We start from the raw sequence: 23,427 nt of genomic DNA, 5'->3' as shown, positions 1-23,427 counted from the left end.
CAATCACCCTAATTTTGACTAAACAAAACACAACACATAAAGAGCTAAAACATCTTTTTTTTTTTTCTAAACGGATTATTTACAAATTATTTACATGTCCTCATAAGTCGGCACACTTTCACCAAACACACTTAAATAAATTCAAGCACAGGAGATTGTGAGTAATGACTTAAGCCACAATGATTCCGCATACTCAGTAGCAGACGCAATAATGTGAAGTTTGCTCAGCCTTACAAGTCTCCCGATTTTGACCCATTAATTTTCAAGACCTTTCCATGACTTTAAAAAATAATCCTTAGAAATGAGTCAAAATCAAAGATGTACATTTCCAATATCCTGATTTCCTTGGTAGAGCCTGGCTCGACTACCAACCCTGGAGTCACAAGTTTGAATCCAGGGTATGCTGAGTTACTCCAAACAGATCTCCTAAGCAACCAAATTGGCCTGGTTGCTAGGCAGGGTAGAGTCACATGTGGTAACCTCCTCATGATCGCTATAATGTGTGGTTCTTGCTCTCGGTAGGGTGCATGGTGAGTTGTGCATGGATTGACGGTCTCAGACGCGAAGGCAGCTGAGATTCACTACACCACCACGAGGACTTAGACATTGGGAGTTGGGCATTCCAAATTGGGGAGAAAAGGGTAGAAAAGGGGAGTACCCCCCAATAATTTATCTTATCTGACAAAATTGAAGTTAGATTTTTTTTCAGTGATCACATGGCATGCATGGCACGTTTTCTGACCTTTCTAGTACAAAAACAAACATATGTCAATTAATCTTTCAAATTCAGTAACTATAACCTATGTTTCACTAACACAAGATGTCTCCCTTTCTCTCTCAATTACGGCTGTCATCTCTGTTCAGAATTTCATCCATCCATCACAGCACATCTGCACAGGATCTGTTTACATACAGAGTCATATCCACAACGGGGACAAAATTTGCCTCTGTCTCACAATGCTTTTGTTGAGCAGCTGCTTTCAATTTAGACTTCATCTGCCCAGCTGGATCTCCTCTAGCAACTCCGAAACAAGACTGTACAGAATGATTATAGAGAAAGCCAAAAAGATGTATCACTGTTAAATGTGGAAATTTTGTGAATGGAAACGTAGGGGTTACTTTCGACAAAATGGATTATGTCAGATTGTCAGATTTGACAATGAAGCCGATGGCAATCAACTCAAATAACTTATGATAGAATTAATTTGAATCAACTTCGAATCCTTCTCTGCCAAGTTGCTAAACTGACAACACGAGAGGGGAAAAATAATATTTAAACCATACTGGAAAGGAACACATGAACTGCCTCTGAGAACAGTTAAAGATTGAGGAAACCTTAGAAGATTAGTTTCAATTTGAGTAAATCTAATAAGTCTGTCATGGTGAAGCTGAACAAGTTATAATTCACATACTAATGTTGATAAATTATCTTGGATAAATCCGGTCCAAAATCAAGAGTGTTTGCCTTCCTAGTCTAGCACTAATATACATATCTAAATCATGGTCTCCATCTGGTGGAGAGGTATAGTTATTGTTCTAAAATAGATCAGAACAGCCTATAAAACACTTAATGAAACGAGAAGTGAAGTAGTTTCACTTTTTTTATTTGGTGTAAGCATCTTATTATTCTCACACAAACCATATCTTTGTTATTTCCATTAAAATGAATGTAATAACTTTAGTCCTACATGAAAGGAATATTCCAGGTTCAGTACCAGTTAAGATAAATGAACAGCATTTGGCAAAATGTTGATTCCAACAAAAAATAATTTAGACTCATCCCCTCTTTTCTTTAAAACAAATTAAAGACAGAGGTTACAGTGAGGCACTTACAACTGAAGTGAATGGGGCCAAATTTTGCAGGGTTTAAAGGAAGAAACTCGAAGCTTATAATTTTATAAAGGCACTTTCATTAATTCTCTTAAAACTTGTATGTTAGTTGAGCTGTAAAGCTATTTAACTTGTAATTCTACAGTCGTTTTAGGGTTCAAAGTATTATGTCTGATTATTGGTTACATATAATCAATGTATATTGTGGTTACGGCCCTGCTTGTGGGTATTTTAACATTTACGGATTGGCCCCATTCTGTTCTACTCACATTATGCCACAAGTGCTGGCGATTGATCTTAACTTGTTTTGAACCCATATTATTTCTTTAATTGAAATGGGAATAACAAAAAAGATACAGTTTATTTATGAACAATAAGACACTGGTAAATTATTCAATAATTTAATATATAGCATGACACACTATCTAAAATATATAATCCAAAATATAAGGTGTAAGATATACTCCAATACTCTAAAGATGCTATAATAATATTTTGAATGGCGTCAGAAAGCTGTAAACTGACAATGTAATAAAACAATATGTTAGAAGCAGGCAGACAACAACTTTTTTATTTTTAGGTACATGAAATACAGACCTCCATAACCTCTCAGCAGGATAAACTCTTATTATGGATCTTCAACATGTATGACACAAGTCATGCCAACATGATCAATGCTTTTCTCACTTACCACAGTCCTTTGGATGTATGTAGAAAAATACAAAAAGAAATGTGAATAGCAATTATTTATCAACTACCTATGTGGGAAATATAAGTTGTGTGCATGTTCATTTAAAAATGGATGATCACATAACCATTATGCATCAAATTCATACAACTCTTAAGAACTTTGTGCTAGAATGTGGTGTTTCAATATGCTAATTGTGTTCACAAACAGATTAAAGGTAAAAGTTAGCATACTGTTGTTGAGCTTATGTTGATTTCCAATGAAAACTTCAGGGAACACTTTTACTTTTTCATTCAGTCAGGTTAGGCAGTTTATCTGGAAAGTCAAGTTTCCAAGTGTAAATGAAGGAAGAAGCATGACGAATTGCGAGACAAACAAAACAGACCAAAGATGAGGGAGGTGTGCTCAGTGCAGTCAAGACTGACACTTGTGTTTATTTTTATTTATTTTTTTTTGATTCGAGGTTCATGTTTTGTATGTTTAATCAAAGTTTTCTGTATGAACACCTCGCATTAGGAAAAAAAAAAACATGACACTTCATAACACACTTAAACTGTCATGTCATCTCTCCATACCAGTCACACCAACATGTTGACAGTAATAACAAAAAGAGAGAACAAACTTATTAAATGTATGTATGTGGTATTTCCAGTGCTGGGTAGTACGAGAATACATGCAATCTGGATTACGTAATCAGGTTAGAAAAAGTAAGCATTTCTAGTGACATTAAATTCAATTTTAACGGACTCATAATCAGATTAAAGTGACTTTATTATGGTTTACAGGATTACATATTATTCAGGCAGTAAATTGTTCATAATTTATTGTTCCATTCCATTTTTCTAATTTATTCTGATACTAGCCACCGGCCATAAATACACTGAAGAAGAATTATGTCACACATAAATGCCGATCTGATTTAATTCGCTAAAAAAGTTAAAGTAAAAAAAAAAAAAGAGAATTGCTTTTTAGAAACATTTTAAGTTACTTTTTTATTTCATTCAGAAAACACACACACACGCACACACACACACACACACACACACACACACACACACACACACACACACACACACACACACATTTGAATTATGTCTGAAGTAATCTAAAATTAGCTAATCCAAAAGCAATCAGATTAGATTTTTAAAAACAAATGTATACAATAGATAACGTCTCTGACTAAAATTGTTGCCATATAAGTAGTAATCAGTACCAGAATACAATTAAAAAGTAATCTACCCAGCACTGGGTATTTCCATAAACCATTTGCCTAACAGTGATTTTGATGGATCCATATCTTAAATTTCCTAACATTCGTGGTTTATGGTAAAGCAATAATAATAATAATAATAATAATATAATAATAATAATACAAATTTGAATCTATCCCTTTAAGAATGTGGAATTCTCTAACATTAAGTGTTAATTAAATGACTTAATTTGGTATATGCATGTTTTGTTTGTTTGTTTCAACAAACTGTTTAAAGGAAAACGTTTTAAATAGGCAAAATGTTTATATGGTAGCATTTTAATAAATATGCAAATTTATTGGATAGGTTTATCCAATTAGAGTTGAGTATGCTAATTTTTTCCGGGACAGGTGCGCAGCCTCAAAGTGTAGATAAAGTGTAGTTTTAGACATGACCTGTTACGAACGGGGAAATAGGTCACCTTAGGTAGGGAAAGCAGAGTTTATGTAACTCATTTATCTTATCTTCCGTTAAGTAAACATATGTATTGCCCTCGGAGGGTGGATGTCATAATCCACACCTAATCATAATGGTTTTATTTGTTCGCTTCAAACGTTAGACGAGTTTACCAACACGCACAGCTTCGAAATTCCTACATGGATAAAATATACTGTCGAATAGTTTTGTGGGACGGTATTCAGTAGATAAAGTGAACGAATGCGAACAGAAAGGCGATGGAGATAGATGCAGTGAGAGTGGAGTCGAGTCTGTGGATCGGTAATAAGCGGTACAGGGCTTTCCTGAGCGGTTGGTACTTCAGCTGGACTGAGATCGACAAGAGGAACCGGGAGAAGAAAACAGGTACGACATTAATTGATCTATGATGCCTAATAAAGCTGTCTAGATAGGTAGCAAAATTTGTTTTGAGACCCAGCCTTTGTGTTTGTTATTAAAATAATATGGCATGCATGGTGGATAACCAAATGTGTAAATATTTGTTTAGTTAAAAAGCTAATTAGTGTACTAAGGTCATATTATGGGTGGTGTACTGTATGATAATATTCCATAATGTGGGATATAATAGACATCTACAGCAGAGAAGTACTGGATTACATATGATACAGTTGTCTGTGAAAGTCAATGCATAACCTAGTCACTTATTTGTAGATGAATAACCACCTTATCATGTTTCGATGCAGTATGTAACATTATTGTTAGTTTAATTATTAACATTAAATATAAGGAAAGACTAAAATGATTCTTTACATTCTGTGCCATATGCAAAAAACAACAATAACGTAATTTGTGCTGTCGATTATACAGTGGCACCAAAAAGTATATGGACACTTAAAAATGTATGAATTTCATTAATAGTAAACCAAGTGACAACTGTTAATGAATGATGCTAGGGCTTTTCTAAAGTAACTTTGGACTTTTTTGGACATTATTGTTATAACGTTACAGTCTTAATTTGTAACAGCCTATATCTATTGTTTCATCATTTAAAACCTAACAAACTTAAAACTTGTTATATGCCCAATGCCAGGGTTGGGAGGCTTACTTTTCAAATGTATTCCACTACAGATTACAGAATACATGCTGTAAAATGTAATTTGTAACATATTCCGTAAGATTACTCAAGATCAGTAACGTATTCTAAATACTTTGGATTACTTCTTCAGTACTGGTAGCTATTTTTCACTTGTTTTGACGATAAAAACTCTGTCAGAACAGTAAGACAATACACATGTTAAAAATACATTATCTGAAAACCCTAAATATCTTATGCAGTGTTGTTTCTAAAACAATATTGTGGCAGGGCGGAGGACGGGGCCAAGTCGTGATCCTACACACCCGGTCCTGTATTAGGCTAATCAAGCCTCCCGTGAGGGTTAAAGGTCGACTGCAGAGGATCGTGTGGGAGAGAGAGATAGTTTACAGACATGTCCGTCATATGTGTGTGTTTGTCTTTTGTTTAAGTTTATCATTAAACTATTATTTATATTGACAAGCCAGTTCTCGCCTCCTCCTTTCCATTGATCACTTTACAAATATCAATCTGATTGATCTTGTTTTAATGATTTTTAGATATTTTTACAGGAAAACAATACAAAAATTATTATTAAGTATACAATTTTTGAGCTAATATGAAAGGCCTTAATAGAAAAAAAGAAATTATGATCCAACGTGAATTTTCTTGATAAAAAAATATGATTGTGTCTGGTAAAAATTGCTAGAAATAGCATTTTAGCTTAGCATAAATCTGACAATTTACACATGGTTTAGTTATATTTCTTCTGCTGCAAACTTCTCTGTCTGCACGTATGAATGTAACACATCATAAGTATCAAAAGTGTTTCACCGCTGTTCAAGTGCACTTGGTATATCATCATTTATATGTATAAATGTTTGGCATCTGAAAGGACTAAATATTAAATTAAACAAATGACAATAAAATGCAAAGTAATCTCTTCAGTAATAAAAATACTTTTACTTGTAACTGTATTATAATTAGCAATGATTTAATTTGTAACTGTAGTGGAATACAGTTACTTATATTTTATATTTTAAATATGTAATCCCGTTACATGTATTTCATTACTCCCCAACACTGCATATTGCTTAGTTGATGAAAAAAGAATGTGTTTAAAAGGCCCTCCTTTCTGCCGGTTTTTTATTGTTTCCATTTTAACGACCTAAAACAAGTTGAACAGCACCAGCCAGAATTGACAATAAACACAGTACACCTTAAAGACAACATAAAATCACAGAGACATAAAAGGCCTGGGCAAGAATGGTGGAATGTTTCTTGTGAAAATGAGAGACAATCACATCATTTATGTAAGAGTGTAACATGTCTGTTGTTCTTTAGTTTCTCTGCCGGTGTCAGAGGTGATTGAGGTGAAGGAAGGTCGGGTCGAGATCCAACCCCAGAAGAAGGTAGAAGACACTGACCTTGATTTTACATGTAAGTGTCTGAAAGTGAGACTTCTTGTGCATTAGTACTAAATATAACCAAGCTAGACTAAACCTTGCTTTTTGTTTCTCCCTAATCGCATAAGTATTCTATGTGAAGCGCAACAGCAGAGGTAACTCCCATGGAGCATCGTGGAGCCTGGGCAGGACCCAGTTCTGCTGCCCTAGCCGGGATGTCCGGGATCAATGGATCACGCAACTCAAAACTGCACTCAAAACCCACAGTGAGTAAAGCTGCATATAAAGGTTTCCCATGGTCACGGAAAATTTGGAAATTCCTGTGAATTTTAAAATTGTAATTACCTGGCCTGGAAAAGTAATGGAATTTAATACAATCCTAAAACCTTTTGGAAATTTCTATAATTTTAGTTTTGTAGCTCGAAAATATTTCATTAGCTAGAAATGGCTCATTGTGAGTGTAATCTCTAGAATTTATTTTAAAAGGCTAAACGTTTAAGGCTGCTGAGTAAATGATTACAAAAAACATTCCCTTAACTCAACTGTGTAAGGACACCTTTATTTATTCATCCAGACTCTTTATCTAATGTTTTCTAATTTTCTAATGACTCATTAACCTCACTCTACATCTCTCCCTCCACCTGCTTCTCCTCTATCAGGCCCCTCACGTCCTCACCGGTTGTTGGTGTTCATTAATCCTTTTGGAGGAAAGAAGAGGGGGAAACAGATCTATCACTCTCTAGTGGCCCCTCTGTTTGAGCTGGCTGGCATCAGCTCTCATGTTGTGGGTGAGATCCTGAGACATTATCTGTACTGTTCAAGAACCAAGCTGTTATCAAGTGTCCCTCTGCTAGGTCTCTGATACACTTTGCATGTCAGGTAGTGCAGTTCTCAAGTAACATGTAGATCTTTATCAAGACTGGAGAAAATTACTAAATTAAGAAGGAAAGTTAGAGGGCCATCTAAATGGAATTACATTACATGACAAAATAGCATGTCCTACAAACTACAAACATTTTACATGACTTTTTATATTTCTTATGATTGAATGTACTTATTACAGAATTAAATATGTAGAGCATTCCCTTTAAGCTCTGAAGGTGTTTTTAAAGATTTCATGTACCCAAAATTAAAGGCTTATAACTCTAAAAAAAAACTAAGTGTCTAAGTTGATTGGTATCATTTTAAAGAAAACTTTTCACATTATTTAATGAAATAGATAATGATAAATTATTAGACTCTCAGACTAAGAAAATGCCGGAAAAAAAACAAAAAACGTATGCCAAAAATTAACCTTATTTCTTATTTTTCTGATTTGACATGATATATATCAGGGTGTAAATAAGGTAGCTCCGACTACTTTTGTTCCCAATCATGTCACCCGTAAAGGAGTAACATTTTGTGTTGATACGACAAAGCAATCAAAAGTTATAGCTTTACAAAATCATTTAAACAAATAAAACATCTTAATTGTACATAAGGACTAATCACACATGCAAATCCAACAATGACTAAAGGTATGCTCTCTCCAAAGCATGTATGCATGAGTAACGAGTAGAGGTGTGAATCTTCACTGGCCTCATGATTCGATTACGATTCTAAGGGTAATGATTCGATAACTGAACGATTCTCGATGCATCACGATGCATCTTGTCCTCCAAATTTGTTTTAGCAATAGGCGATGCAAGTTTATTAATAAAGCACATTTCAATGGTAATTCAAGTGCTTTACGTAAAAAATTATAAAGAATATAAATACAAGATACAAAAAAATCTATTTAAAAAACAATTAAGAACAAGAAATAAGAGTAAAAAGTTTTTAATTATTAAAATAAAAAAAGAAAAAGAAAGCTGTTATATAATATACACTCACTCAGATAGATCTGAACCCATTTTTAGCTTTTTATTTAACATAACTTTTTATTTTCATAAATCAGAATGAGTCAAATTACATTAACACTGTTAAATACCTATTATTATGTTATTATAAACTTATATTAAAATACATCTTTTGTTTAAAGCATTGTTAATCATTTTTATTTAATAGTATTTTAGAATACTCAGAATGCTATTCTGAGATGGGGTTGGTTGTTGTGGCTGATCGGTGTATACTGAAATTACATTGTCAAAAATAAACTTCAGACAGACTTCTTTCCTAATACTGGGATCTTTCGAAGCGATGTGGTAGAGCAGTAGGTGCTACACACAGCCAAGAACAGCACTAAGTTTGGTGGACATTCCCACTTTTTACTCTTGATAATTCTTCTGCTATTTAAGAATAATATAGTATCATACCTCCTTATTATTTCATTGTGACTTTCTGAAGACCAAAAAGGTGTTGTTGGTATATAGATGTGGATGGTCATGGGTTAATGTATTCTGTCTGACATCAGAAAGTTACAAAAGTAGAGAACAAGATGTATATACAGCTTAAATGGGCTTTGGACTGGGAAGGAAGTTTTGAGTTCTGAAAGTTACAGTATTTTTCCATAGAACATTTAACTATAATTATCATCATATAAACCCTTTAATCATTTATAAAGGGATATGGATTGGAAATAAAGCTGGGACATATGTTTCTTGTTTTTAGTGACTGAACGAGAAAATCAGGCCAGAGACTACATCCTGAAGAAAGACTTAACAGGGTTTGATGGGTAAGATATAATTCAACGGCCATTCCTCATGAGTAAACAGTCAAAAATATGCAGTAACAATGACATGATTGTAATAATTCATGTCACGTGAGATCCGTCCTTGTATTTTGTTTTTTAAAAGTGTTTTGTAAATACTAAATGGGTAACCTTAGAATGTGCGTCACCATATTCCAAGCAAACCTGTTCGAAATACTCTAAATTTAGATTTATTTAATGCAATCCTTATTTTGTCAATCAAATAATTTTTTTACCATTTCAGTGTGATTTGTGTGGGAGGAGATGGAATGTTCAGCGAACTGCTGCATGGTGTGATTGGACGAACCCAGCAGGAGGCAGGGATTCCAGAACATGACCCCACTGTAATGCTGCAGCCATGTGACCTCCACATCGGCATTATTCCTGCAGGTGAAGTATTTGTGTAGTGCTGTGAAAGGTGTGCAGAAAAGGGTGGAGATTGTGGTCTGTTTATACCACTAATGTGTTATTCAGATGCATGAGCGAGATAGTGAGAGGAGTGTTAGTTTGCTTTCCTGTGTTTACTTTTTTTCCACAGGCTCTACAGACTGTGTCTGTTTCGCCACAGTCGGCATAAATGATCCTGTTACATCAACGCTGCACATCATCATTGGTAATTCAACTGGCCCTTAACAGTGTCAGAAATTCTACTTTTTTTAACATGGGGCATTATTTACCCTCTGGAATTGGATTTTGGGGGCATTTTTACGTGTATGATGGCATTGTTTTGTGTAGTCATATAAAAATGGACAGCATGTCGTCCTTTTATGTCAAATACTTTTTGAATAAATTAATTGGAATAAATTCCCAATCAGAACAGCTATAGCTGTACCTATCAAATCAATATCAAACACAAAGCTAATATAAATAATGCACATGAACACTGTTCCATTATGTAGAATTGTTCATCAAAATATACTTCACATTATCAACACATTCAACAACATTCTGAGACAGAGAATATAGATAGATTGACAAGACTTGTAACTAGATAAGCCTAAAAATAGAATATTATAAAATAAATAAATCATAAGGGATCAGATAATGAACTGAAAAATTCACTATGGGACTTTATTCCCCCCACTGTCACTTTCTGTGGCTTTTTTGCCCCGTGCTCCGGTTAATATCTGACCACGGTCCTTACCATTAATAAAGTACACTGCAACTTTAAAATAGATATCAAATTTCCCTCTTCTCTTTCACTCATCAGGAGACTCTCAGCCTCTGGATGTGTGTTCTGTCCATCATCAGTCAACACTTATGCGGTATTCTGTCTCTATGGTGGGTTATGGTTTCTATGGAGATGTTTTGGCAGAGAGCGAGAGGCACCGCTGGATGGGCCCTCTCAGATATGATTATTCTGGTACGGCTGATTGGTATAAACTGTCATAAATGTGAGGAACAAGAGACATAAATCCCATCTGTGCTCATATTTCAATGTTTGTTTGTTCTCCTGGTAGGTTGTATGGTATACTTGTGTAACAGGAGCTATCCGGGACTAGTGCAATATCTCCCTGCAGATTCTCATATCTCCAGCCCACGGGACAACACTCGCTGCCTCTCGGGGTAAACAATGTCCGACATCTTTATACAACAAAAACACATTAAAAGTTCATCTAAACATGTTTTACATAGATAGTAGTATATAGATTAATATAATAAAAGCTCATATAAGTTTTTTTCTTTTTCTTTTTTAACTTGGCAAACCCAACATAGTTGATATAGATACACTAGTGGCATAGTTCAAATGCTTGGATGGTTTGCGTGGAGTGTTATTGGTGTTCTAATTACTGTGACCTCCCTCATCTTTTGGGAATAAAGTGTTGTTTGCTGTCAGCTCATCAACATGCCACCAGTGGCCTGAATTGCTCAGTGTTTGTCTGAAACAGAGATGTGGCTGTTGCCTGATCTATCCAGAGGGATGTTACAATAACAATATATGAGCATTATGATCACTAATGGAAGAAGTGTTGCTTGTGAAGTGCTTGTGAACTGCTGAATTAAAGAAATGTCCTGGGTTGTTTTCGACCTGGTGTCAATGTATCGCATCTGTGTCATGCTGTTGATCAGCACAGATAATAATGATGAGTCCCTCAATGTGTATGAATGAAATGGACATGTATTCATTCATAATGAAGCTTAGCAGGCAAGCACGCAAGGGGCTGTTCAGACCGAATGCGTTCTTGGGCTAAAAAATATCTAGATGCAGTGCAGCAAATATTACAGTGTCATGTAGGTGCCTTGAGACACACTTTTAAAAGTTGACGTACTTTTTAATCTGATACAGTGTCTAAAAAAAGATGTCCATCCTGTCAAAACTGAAAAAAGGGTAAGACATGGCACAGCGGTCAAAGATGTCCATCTAGTGCATGTTTACATATAAAAACAATTGTTTTTGTGCATGATCTTATGTATACTCCACCCACAGGAGTTGCGTCTTCAATGCATAACTAGAAATTTTCCATCTAGAAAGGCAATGTTACCTAAAAACTCAAGACCTCGCTAATCGACTAGTTGGTTGGTGGACGAGGTGCTAGCAACTTCAAGGTCATGGGTTTGATTCCTGAGGAAGGCACATACTGATTAAATGTAAATGCTGAATGCACTGTAAGTTGCTTTGAATAAAAGCTTCAGACAAACTTATGATTGTACATGTTGATGCATGTTTGTTTGTTTGTTTTTGTTTTTTACAGATGCAGAGTGTGTTCTGAGAGCAAAGAAAGGCTTTTCCCCCACTTTGACAGCTCCAGTTCGCTCTACAGCACCAGTCTTAGCCGATACAGCAGTGAGTTAGTGGGTAAGTCCAGTCTTTACTATAGCAGCCATCTGCTGCCTAACAATGCTATTTGTATAATGACTGTTATCTCATCAGAGACTCTGTTACTGCAGTCACACTGTGTTGAGTATACCAATGGAATTTATATTGCTTTTGTGTTGAGGTGTATTTGACTGTTGACATGCAGGTACCACAGTGGATAGACATTGGTAGGTCTCCAAAGCAACTGAACACTTCTGACAAAGGCTTTTAAGGTAGTTCACCCAACAATGAAAATGTTGTCGTTTTTAATTCTCCCTCATGTCATTTATTAACCTGTATGACTTTCTTCAGAAAAACACAAAAGGAGATGATTTGCATAATGTTCACACTGCTCTTTTCCACACAAAAAAAAACATTTAGTGACCATTAAAGTAGTTCATATGACATGTGTGCTATATTCCAAGTCTTCTAAAGCCATACAATTGCTTTGTGTGACAAACCAAAATTTAAGCTAACTAATTTGTGCTTTCACATTTTTGCATATTTTTTAAATATGTGCAGGCACGAATTGGAATTAGTTCTGCTTAGTATCTCCTATTGAGTTCATGCACTGGCAAAAGAAAGTCAGTCATATCGGTTTGGAATGTCATGATGGTGAGTAGCCTAAATTATGATAGAATGTACTTTTTTGGGTGACCTATTACAATAAAAAAAAATTTCAGTTAGACATTTTTACAAACTGAAAGTATTATCATAGTACGAAATATAGTAGTTGAAACAAATTCAATCTATCATCAGTATTTATGCTCTTAAATTTAGAAGGTAAACACAATATTTATTTTCCTGTACAAATGCATTTATTTCCATCTTAGGAAAGAAAACAAAAAAAAATACAATGTTTTATTAACATTTTCCAAATAAAGCCATGCACATTATAAAGAAAGAAATCCACTAAAATAGCACAATTCAAGTAATATTATACTTTTCCCAAAGTCTAAGTAGGAGGTTGACTAATTGAAAGAACTAGTCTCCCCATAGGTTGTATTTTCATTGCAATGGGCATTAAATATTTTCTACAGCAATCTTGAAGCCACGTTCATTATTCACGTCAGAGCAGCAACACCAGCGCCGCTTTGAACTCGACGTGAAAAGCGCTTGCAGACAAAAACGTCTTAATCGGCGTTTTGGTGATAGTTAAGACTTGACAGGCTTCTGTGGTTAATTAAAATGCGCATTATGTAGGTTGAAAAATACTTATTATAATAATATTTCTATCACATGTCCCATCTCTTTACTGTAGGTGAGTGGGTGACTGTTGATGGCAAGTTCAAGTGCGTCTCTCTCACCTGTATGTCGAGCTCATGTCCACGCAGCCCAAAGGGTCTCTCACCCTCTGCCCACCTGGCTGATGGGACGGCAGACCTCATTCTGGTGCGAGAAACTAACCCTGTGGGCTTCCTCACATATCTTCACAGACACACAAATTCATTGGATCAGGTAAAGTCACATGACATGCACACAGCTGTATTCTTTAAACTGAAGTGTGGACTTTTAAAATGTTAAAATACTTTCTCCCATCCCAATTCAATGTGCAGAGACAACTATACAGTAAGTAAGCCATTGAAAGCCATTCGATATGATATGACATTGGCTGAACCAATGGTGTGAGATTGGGGCAGGACTTTTTGTTTGCTCCAACAATGGAAGATGAGGGAGTGTTCAGGAATTTTTTGCAGTTCTTTTTGATGACATTAGTGGCACAGAAATGACTCACACTTCAGCTTCAATCATATGTTTTATTAAAATAAATAAACTGACAACTGACATTCAATCAAGAAAAAAACAGTCAACTACACCTCTGTAATGGCTCTGTAATATCATTTTAGTTTGACCTTCCCTTCGTTGAAGTTCATCGTGTCAAGGCAGTTCGTTTTTCTCTTCCCCCTGGAGAAGAAGAAGAGAATGAGGAAGAGGAGAGAGAAATCCAGACCTCTGCTGAGAGGTCATTGGAGGATCCTGAGAAACTGTGTAGTGAAAATGCAAATTCAAGTGGCTCACAGCACCATCTTCCTAGACAGAAAGAGAGAGGAAATGTTGGAAAGAATCGAGGCTTCGTGTGTGGGCCCTGCTGCACTAAACCTCCCTCTGTATCTGTGTGGAACTGTGATGGAGAGATTCTACCTCACACAGAGATCCTCTGCAGGTACAGGCACCACAATGTTGGTCTGAACATTTCAATTACTGTTTTAGTTTAATTACCCTGCTGAAAAACCAAGCTTGAACAGCATTTAATTTCCATGCATGTCTAGGCTATCTTGATTAGCATAAGGTTTTAGATTTGAAGATATAGAAGTTTATAACCAAAATGAAAGCTCTTATTTTTGAGCAATATATGAGACCTAATGTTTCTCTAATGTTTCTGTGTGTTTTATCATATTGCTTCTGAAGATATAGATTTAACTACTGAAATCTTATGGATTACTTTTATGCTATTTCTATGTGCATTTTGAAGCTTCAAAACTTTGGTACCCATTAATTTACATTGTATGGCCCTACAGAGCTGATATATTCTTCTAAAAATCTTAATTTGTGTTCAGCAGATGAAAGAAAGTCTTACACATCTGGGATGGCATGAATGTTATTAAATTATGAATTGTAATTTTTGGGTGAAGTATCCCTTTAATATTTTTAGTGGTAGTGGTTTTAATGGGAGATACAAATCTCAAATTAATTGAGGGAGCGTTTTTGTGTGATGATAGCTTGCTGTGCTTAACAGTGAATAACAGTCCGCAGAGTAAAACCCTCTGCAAGAAGCTTCATCTCTTTAATGCTTTAGGTTTAGTCTTTTTATGCACTGCTGTTACAGCAAAGTGCTGCATTCAAAATACATTTCAAGATGATCACTGTCGGATGTTAAATCCTCTGCTGTGCGTAATATTCCCATATTTTTGAGGTGCTGTGGGGAGATTAAAATTTTAAACTGATTCTGTCGAACACTGCTTAAATAAGTTGCAGTAAAAAAAGTTTTAAACTGCTTTATGTTGTGAATGTGAACTATATGTGTACCCACAAGTTTATCTTGCAGATGTTTTGCTTTTGAATATGCAGCGAGGATCGCCCTGAAGCACTCTGGTTACGTTGAAATGTGTCATTCTGCCTTTTTATTTATATTCTTACTTTGATAGTTTTGTGCAATAAGATTTTCTAGGCTAACTATTTATTTGTTATACATCCGTTAGTCACCATGATGAAGTTCTGCACTTTGTGACCATATACCTCTCTAAAAGGCATCTGATAAGGGTCACTTGAACTGACTGAGGGGAATATGACTGTGCGTAATCAAATGCATTTAATGTCTGGCTCTGATGTAAGAAAATCTTATTTAATTAGATGAAGTGGCTGCTTTTGAAGTTTCTAAACCCAGAACTTTGTATCTACTCATTTGAATGTTTCCTAATCTACATATTTCACTTACACAGCTACTCTTTTTTTTTCTTTTCTCCAGAGTTCATGGCCAGCTAGTGCGTCTCTTTGCCAGGGGCGTCGAGGATTCAACAGGATCTTAAATATAGGAGCTACAAAGAGAGATGTGTTCAACACCACATATAACATTAGTACAGCACTTCTCTTGTAAAGGGGAATACATTATGTAAGTATGTGTGTGGGGTTAAAGTCAGTGTAGAATAAATATCTTATGAGTGTTTAGAACTTGGAGCAATGATGTCATAGAAGCTCATTTCAGATTTGCCAGCAGGATATTTTAGTTATTCCTACATTTTCATGTAAATATTAAGAATAATACTATATCATTAACATATTGGTTGATGGTCAACCCTCAATCATTTCAGTGCTTTTATAGGTTTTTTGCAGAGCAAAAAAGTATTTATTCAATCTTTTAGTGCAATCTAACAGATTACTTCATTTAGTCAAGAAACTTGCCTGTTTGCTCATTTTTGTTTTTTGTCACTGTGATATTTAAAATGTAAAAACAATATTAAACAAAATCAGCTTTTCCTAACAAAACTAGAATGATAGTTGACCACTTTTGTTGAAATATTAAAGGGCTACATTGAGGCACTACATTCTCTGGTCACAAAATTGACTGGCATGCTTTAAGGGAGTGGACTGATTCCATTCAACATTCTCATAGATGTAGTGATTGACAGGAATGTGAACATACAGGATGTAGGTGCATTTAAAGTTGTTTTTTTTTGTATGTATTGATGTTGAATGTGTGTTCATGCCATTAAAGTGTCATGCATAAAAAGCAACTTTGTGAAGCCTTTGGAAAGAGCTTTCAAAACTTTGTTACAAACATTTGTTACTTTTTGCTGTGGCCACACAAATGTAGAGCAAAGCCAAGCCCCCTTCCCAACACACACACTGCTATACGTTTTGTATTTCTCTCTTAAATTAGTCACTAACTCGAAGACTCCCTTAAATCTCACGTGTTAGAAAAAGGCACATAAAATAGATGTTAGAGGGTAATGTAGAGACAATACTACATCGAATGTACATCAAAGATTAAATCAAAGACACTGACTTGATCATGATCAAAAACAACCAAGACAATGGTGTCAAACTATCTGTTTAGAACATCAACATTTATATATTAGAATACTTTAATCACTTTAACATGCCAACTCATTTTAGTTGCATAAATATATAAAGTTGCATAATACCAAAGTCCCTTTCAAGGCAAGTCAGTCCATTCTGCGGCCACCTCAGGAACACTCCCTGGTAGCTATTTTTTAAGGATACAAGCAGCATAAAAGTACGGCTTTTATCTACTTGAATAGGGGAAAGTATGAAATCTCCAAAACAGTTGGTCAAGGTTATGATGAAAGAACATATTTTAAATCAGCAGTAAAATCCGACAACAATGGTACCATACATTGTGCTTTAGCTCGGATCACACTATTACAAAAAAAAAAAAAAAAAAAAAACTATTTTATTAGGCTGGATCAGCTCGTCCTCGAGTTAACTGACAGGTGATGTCTGTATCTAAAATGTGATTGGTTCTTTTACCTGTAGACAAAACTTCCTTTTCAACACCTGCCATATTGGGTGTACCAATTTCTCCCATCCATTTTAAAACAAGTGCTCCGTCTCTAACTTAACAGTCTCTGATAATACACTACTGTCAATAGAAACAGCCAATGTCATGGCCAATGCCTTTAGGAAAATTAATGACTTCTGTGCAAATATACATTTGTTCCTGGAAAACTAAATGGCAGTCAATCAAGTACTCTACTCAGTTTCATAATCGATTTTACTAAAGAAAAGTGAAAATTGTTTGTCAATATAATCAAAAGGCTTTAATACATAATTATGTTGGAATGGAAGAATGGATTCTAAGAGGTCAGATTTCCAAAAAAAAAGAAAAAGAAAACTGGCATTTAAGATGACTGTGGCAGACGGGTCTCTTGTTCATCAGAAAGCAGGACACGGGAACTGGGTTATCTCATGCTCACGCACACACACACACACACACAGCTGCATGCGTCCCTCTGGTGTCTCCGGCTCCTCCTTATCTCTCCTGCTGATTGGGGCAACTCAGCGCCAGGCGTGCATCCTCGTGGCCTGGCCGCGCCCTCCTCCTCATCAAAATGACATTCTGAATAATTTAGACTGTTATATTGTATCCCATCTAAGGTACAATTTTAAAGATCTTTACAGTTTCAGGCTGTAATCAGAGTTAAGTAGTTTGTAAGTTCCTTACAAATGTCACCCTTCTCATCAAATCATCTGCTTTTGCAGGACTAACAAAAAAAGAAAAGCAGCCAAAGTGTAACCAACCACAGGTTATTCACTAAACCTTATGATTGGATTTAAATCTGAAAACCTTTTTAATTAATAATGACCAATCTTCCCTTAAATTCTTTAAGTGTAAGTACCTTAAAGGAATAGTTCACCCAAAACTGAAAATTCTTTCATTTACTCACCCTCACACCATCCCAGATGTGTATGACTTTCTACACACAAAGCTTTTTAGAAGAATATCTCAGCTCTGTAGGTCCATACAATGTAAGTGAATGGTGACCAAAAATGTGAAGCTCTGAAAAACACAAAGGCAACATAAACTTAATCTATAAGACTCCAGTGATTTAATCAGTGTCTTCTGAAGCAATCTGATCGGTTTTTGAGTGAGAACAGACCAAAATGTAACTCCTTTTTCACTGTACATCTTGCTATTGCAGTCTCTAGGCAAGATCATGATTTCAAGCTTGATTACATTTCCTAGTGCTTGACGCATGAGCAGAGCTAGATGGTGCTAGGAAGTGTAATCAAGCTTGATACATTGTACTCATGGGCATTGTCATGCAGGTTTAAAGCACACAATTCTCTAAAATGTCATTGTATGTCATAGTATTAAGACTTGTATTCACTGGAATGGCAAAAACCTGTTAATTAGAAGGGGTGTCCACTTAATTTTGACCATGTAATATATCTGTAAAGTAATACTACACCTGTGCGTTTCTCAAATCATCTTTTCAAATATAAGTATAGTAGATGTTTGGCCTTTAGTACCATAAAGTAGGGAGTCCAGTTGAGTCGCTTTGTGAAAGACACAACCTCTCTACTCATCAGGTTAGAGTTTGCTCAAGAACATGTACAAATGTTAATTTTTCACCTAGATACATGCATACCAGTACTGTAAATAAACAACAAAATGATGACAAAACAGTATTTTGTAGGCATTGAATAGCTTTATTGTAATTTGATAATTTTCACCAAAATGTTGCAGTATTACACAAATAATTTGAATGATACATTTCTTTTTAGCTGAAATTGACTAGGAACTCAGGAGCACTAATTTTCTAATGGGACGGCCTACATTGCAGTCCTAGCATGGCCTAGTCTTTTAGAACGGGAAAGTATAATTCACTCAGACAAGCATAATTATAAAATAATAATATACAATTATTTTAGTTTATTCTCTTTAAAATGGACGATACAAATTGGATATGCATTACGTAAGGTACAGCAAAGGTTGAATTGAAGCCTAGCATAAAATATCAGATTAAAGATAATGACACAGAACTATGAAAGTTAAAAGGAAATGTTCCATGAACCAGCAAACGGCTAATCTAATTCTGCTGCACCATAAAGAGGAAGTAGTGTGAATTTACAGTGAGAATGAAAGAGAACTTCCTCTTGGGTATGTACACTTGTGTGCTGCAGGTATAGTCAAAACCAAAGTATATACATGAATATTTAAATAAAAACTCTTACAAAAAAATTATATTAACTTGAGCATGGTGGTGTTTCTGGGGCAGGACATAAATTCAAAGTGTCAGGAAAAAACACTGAGGCTTATGATGCACAACAGCAGTTGTTCCTGTATTTCAAAAGTCTCTGCAGTGGGTGTACACGATGGTACTGATATGTGCAGCTTGTAATATATATATATATATATACACAGTGGCATGCAAATGTTTGGGCACCCCTGATCAAAATTTCTGTAGCTGTGAATAGCGAGCAAAAACTTTTACAGTTTCAAAATAACAAAAAAGGAAAAGGGCCCGAAGCAAAAAAGGCACCCTGCATGGTCAGTACTTAGTAACACACCCTGACAAGTATCCCTGGCATGTAAAAGCTTTTTGTAGCCATCTAAATGTCTTTCAATTCTTGTTTGGGGGATTTTCGCCAATTCTTCCTTGCAAAAGGCTTCTAGTTCTGTGAGATTCTTGGGCTCTCTTGCATGCACTGCTCTTTTCAGATCTATCCACAGGTTTTTGATGTTTAGGTCAGGGGACTGTGAGGGCCATGGCAAAAACTTCAGCTTGCACCTCTTGAGGTAGTCCATTGTGGATTTTGAGGTGTGTTTAAGATCATGTTGTAGAAGCCATCCTCTTTTCATCTTAAGCTTTTTTACAGATGGTGTGATGTTTGCTTCCAGAATTTGCTGGTATTTAATAATAATTTCAGTGAAATGTTTCCCTGTGCCACTGGCATCAACACAAGCCCAAAGCATGATCGCTCCACCCTCGTGCTTAACAGTTTGAGAGATGTTCTTTTCAAGAAATCCTGCACCCTTTTTTCTCCACACATACCTTTGCTCATTGCGGCCAAAAAGTTATATTTTAACTTCATCAGTCCACAGGACTTGTTTCTAAAATGCATCAGGCTTGTTTAGATGTTCTTTTGCAAACTTCTGACACTGAATTTTGTGGCGAGGACACAGGAAAGATTTTCTTCTCATGACTCTTCCATGAAGTAGCACCACTACTCCAGAGTCTGCTAAATCTTCCTTAAGGTCTTTTGCAGTCAAACAGGGGTTTTGATTTGCCTTTCTGGCAATCCTACGAGGAGTTCTCTCTGAAAGTTTCCTTGGTCTTCCAGACCTCAACTTGACCTCCACCGTTCCTGTTAACAGCCATTTCTTAACATTACATTACGAACTGAGGAAACGGCTACCTGAAAACGCTTTGCTATCTTCTTATAGCCTTCTCCAACTTTGTGTGCATCAATTATTTTAATTTTCAGAGTGCTAGGCAGCTGCTCGGAGGAGCCCATGGCTGCTGATTGCTGGGATAAGATTTGAGGAGTATGTATAAAGCTTTGAATTTTGCATCACCTGGCCTTTTCAAATGATGATTGTGAACAAGCCATAGCCCTTACAAGCTAATTAAGGTCTGAGACCTTGGTAAAAGTTATCTGAGAGCTAAATCTTTGGGGTGCCCAAACTTTTGATTGGTGCTCCTTTCCTTTTTTTCACTTTAAAATTGTACAAAATAAAAATAATACACTAATATTGCTTAAAATTTTGAGAAGAATGTTTCATCTTTAACTTTATGCCTTTTGGAGATCAGTTCATCTTTTACTCACTTAACTATTCACAACAACAGAAATTTTGACCAGGGGTGCCCAAACTTTTACATGCCACTATATATATATATATGTGTATAAGCAATATCACACGAGCAAGAGTGCGATATGACACTCTATCAGCACTGCTGTGATTCGGCCACAGGTCAAGTGCCGTAGGTAATAACAGCACTGCTGATTACGGGCCATATAACATTACAGCAAGTCTGATATTGCTTATATACAACAGTTCAATGAACAAGTACATTTTAAAAAATTAAGAAAAATGTAGTGCAGTCGGATTTGTGCATGTAACTACTTTATTACGTGACTGATTGCTGGTTCAAACCAAATGATGCGTCCAAGCCTCCATTAGTAATTCAAAAAGGTCACTTCAGAAATAGTATCACGGCTTGTGCTGTTTCGAATAAGTTATTGGATAAACAAGGATGTGTGTGTGTGTGTGTGTGTGTGTGTGTGAGAGAGAGAGAGAGAGAGAGAGAGAGAGAGAGAGAGAGAGATGGAGCGTGTGATCACCTGTTGCCACACCCAAGCAGAGATGTTGTCAGCTTTCTGAAGATCAGATTTCTCAGTGGAAAAATAGCACCAAGCGGGGGTATTTCTCCCTATTTCATGGTAACTGGTGCACAAGTCGTTCACTATAGAAACTGCAGTGTCCTCCGTTATTTTAAACAGCACCCATTGTGTAATTAATCAGTCTGTTGTGTCTCTCAGCTGTGATGAGCCGCAATGCTGAAGTTGTTCTGAAGTTGTGTAAAGGCATTACATTTCCTAGCTTTAGTAGTGTAGTAAGTGATCACGAAGAGCTGTTGGATGTATTCAGCTGACCCGGATTCACTTCACGTCACCTAACTGGCTCATATTACACACAAAAATTATCTTTTTCCACCACCTGCTGGCAAACATATGTAATGTAAAAAAAAAACAGTAGCTCTTAACACATATGCCCTGATGCCCTGATGCCCTGTCCCGGGCCGCACCCGCTTCCTCTTTTCCCCACATGTGAGTAAACATGAGGTGCGTGTTTCCAGAGCGCCTTTAGACCATAAAGTTTTTTCTTTCTAAATTTAGTTTCCAAGCCTAAATTTATGTTCCAAGCCTTTAATAATAAACAAATAGATTTCTGTTCTAATTTTGTGAAATTATTCAGATGTCATCATCTCTGACAAGGATGAAAGACAAAACAATTACTAGTTTGTAGCCTAGTCTTTCTCACTTTAATGAAAATAGAAAAATGGTCCATTCAGACTTTTACATTTTCAAAAGTTTCTCTCTGGAGATACCCCTGAACCCCCATACAGTATCATTCCTCAGTCACAAGGGCTTCTATGCCCCAATACTTGGATATCTTTATATAAAGAAATATATATATATATATATACCTTCATTATGATTCAAAATGAATAGATCATCTTATAACATTAATATCCGACTGCACTCAACTGATAAACTCTATCAAATATTGTAATGTTTTCATAGAAGATCCTTCAGATACCACTGCGTTGGCTGTGTCTGGGCCCCCAATGCAGTTTTTTAAAGACTATTTAGGATTTTGTTTACGCCTCTTTTTTTGGAATAAAAAAAAAATGTGCAAATTTGATTGAATATCGTGATAAATATCAATATCGATTGATATGAAAACGAATATCGTGATAATATGTTTTGCCATATTACCCAGCACTAATTCATACATCTTATATATTACAGATGTATGTGTGTTTTCTTTTTTTGTTTCCAGTGTTGTGGTACTTGATTGCCATCAGTTATCACCAATTAGCAAGTGCCTACTGTGATTTGTTTGTGGAGTGTTGAAGCCATGATAAAAGTGCCACAGATTACACTGAGAGGGAGAGAGGTTTCTTTCATTAGGTGAGTCCCCGTCTTCATGTTGAGCTTGTGTTTTCATTGTTGTTTTTGTCTGTTAATGTCAGCTGTGGTGCTGCATGTGTATCAGAAAATATCTTTGTGTAAGCTTTTATTTTATTCTGTGTTTTTGCTTCTAGTTTCCTTAGTTAATAAATAGGTATTTATTAGGAACTGTAGGGGGAGGCTGCCCATTTATTTGTAAATCTTGTTTTTACTTCTAGAGGGATCTAGGGAAGATTTATGACTACTTGTTTTTTGTTTGTTTTATTTACAAGGTTATTCAAGTAACTTCCTGATAGGTGTGTGTGTGTGTGTGTGTTTCTCCAGCTTTGGTTACTTTATTACTCACTCACTTACCCTAGACAGGGAGTGATGTAGCACATGACCACCATACATACTGCCAAAACATCATAGTTAACAACGATAATAATTACTGCTTAATATAGGCCTACAGTACAACAATTAACTCGTACGAGCAAAAAAAAAATTATTGACAGTCAAGTTTCTTTCTTTGGCTGTTAATACAGAACCTTAAAGGAATACTACAGGTTCAATACAAGTTAAGCTCAATCGACAGCATTTGTGCCATAATATTGATAACCAAAATAAATAGTTTTCAAAACTTAAAGCAAAAATTGAATTCCAGTAAAATACTTGCAAC

General features: G+C 35.8%; 1 protein-coding gene across 2 annotated transcripts in view; it reads left to right on the top strand.

Annotated features, from left to right (window-relative positions):
• The first annotated feature begins 4,152 nt into the window (after window positions 1-4,152).
• zgc:158263 (ceramide kinase family protein) overlaps window positions 4,153-23,427 on the top strand; it is an 867,176-nt gene continuing 847,901 nt past the window's right edge. The window contains exons 1-13 of one of the 2 annotated variants that reach the window (XR_007967429.1): window positions 4,153-4,569; window positions 6,581-6,676; window positions 6,771-6,908; window positions 7,302-7,430; window positions 9,232-9,295; window positions 9,555-9,700; window positions 9,849-9,923; window positions 10,521-10,673; window positions 10,771-10,876; window positions 12,004-12,107; window positions 13,369-13,565; window positions 13,955-14,271; window positions 15,574-16,281. Coding sequence is in view for 1 of the 2 variants with exons in the window: in XM_052090827.1 (XP_051946787.1) it covers window positions 4,443-4,569; window positions 6,581-6,676; window positions 6,771-6,908; window positions 7,302-7,430; window positions 9,232-9,295; window positions 9,555-9,700; window positions 9,849-9,923; window positions 10,521-10,673; window positions 10,771-10,876; window positions 12,004-12,107; window positions 13,369-13,565; window positions 13,955-14,271; window positions 15,574-15,634 (1,713 nt within the window). In the remaining variant the exon portion in view is untranslated. Of the gene's footprint in view, window positions 4,570-6,580; window positions 6,677-6,770; window positions 6,909-7,301; window positions 7,431-9,231; window positions 9,296-9,554; window positions 9,701-9,848; window positions 9,924-10,520; window positions 10,674-10,770; window positions 10,877-12,003; window positions 12,108-13,368; window positions 13,566-13,954; window positions 14,272-15,573; window positions 16,334-23,427 lie in introns of those variants that run through there. The other variant, XM_052090827.1, reaches the window with a different exon arrangement.

This window comes from Xyrauchen texanus, chromosome 25, assembly GCF_025860055.1.
Source record: "Xyrauchen texanus isolate HMW12.3.18 chromosome 25, RBS_HiC_50CHRs, whole genome shotgun sequence".
Classification (NCBI taxonomy): Eukaryota; Metazoa; Chordata; class Actinopteri; order Cypriniformes; family Catostomidae; genus Xyrauchen; species Xyrauchen texanus.
This window is presented reverse-complemented; position numbering and strand designations above follow the sequence as displayed.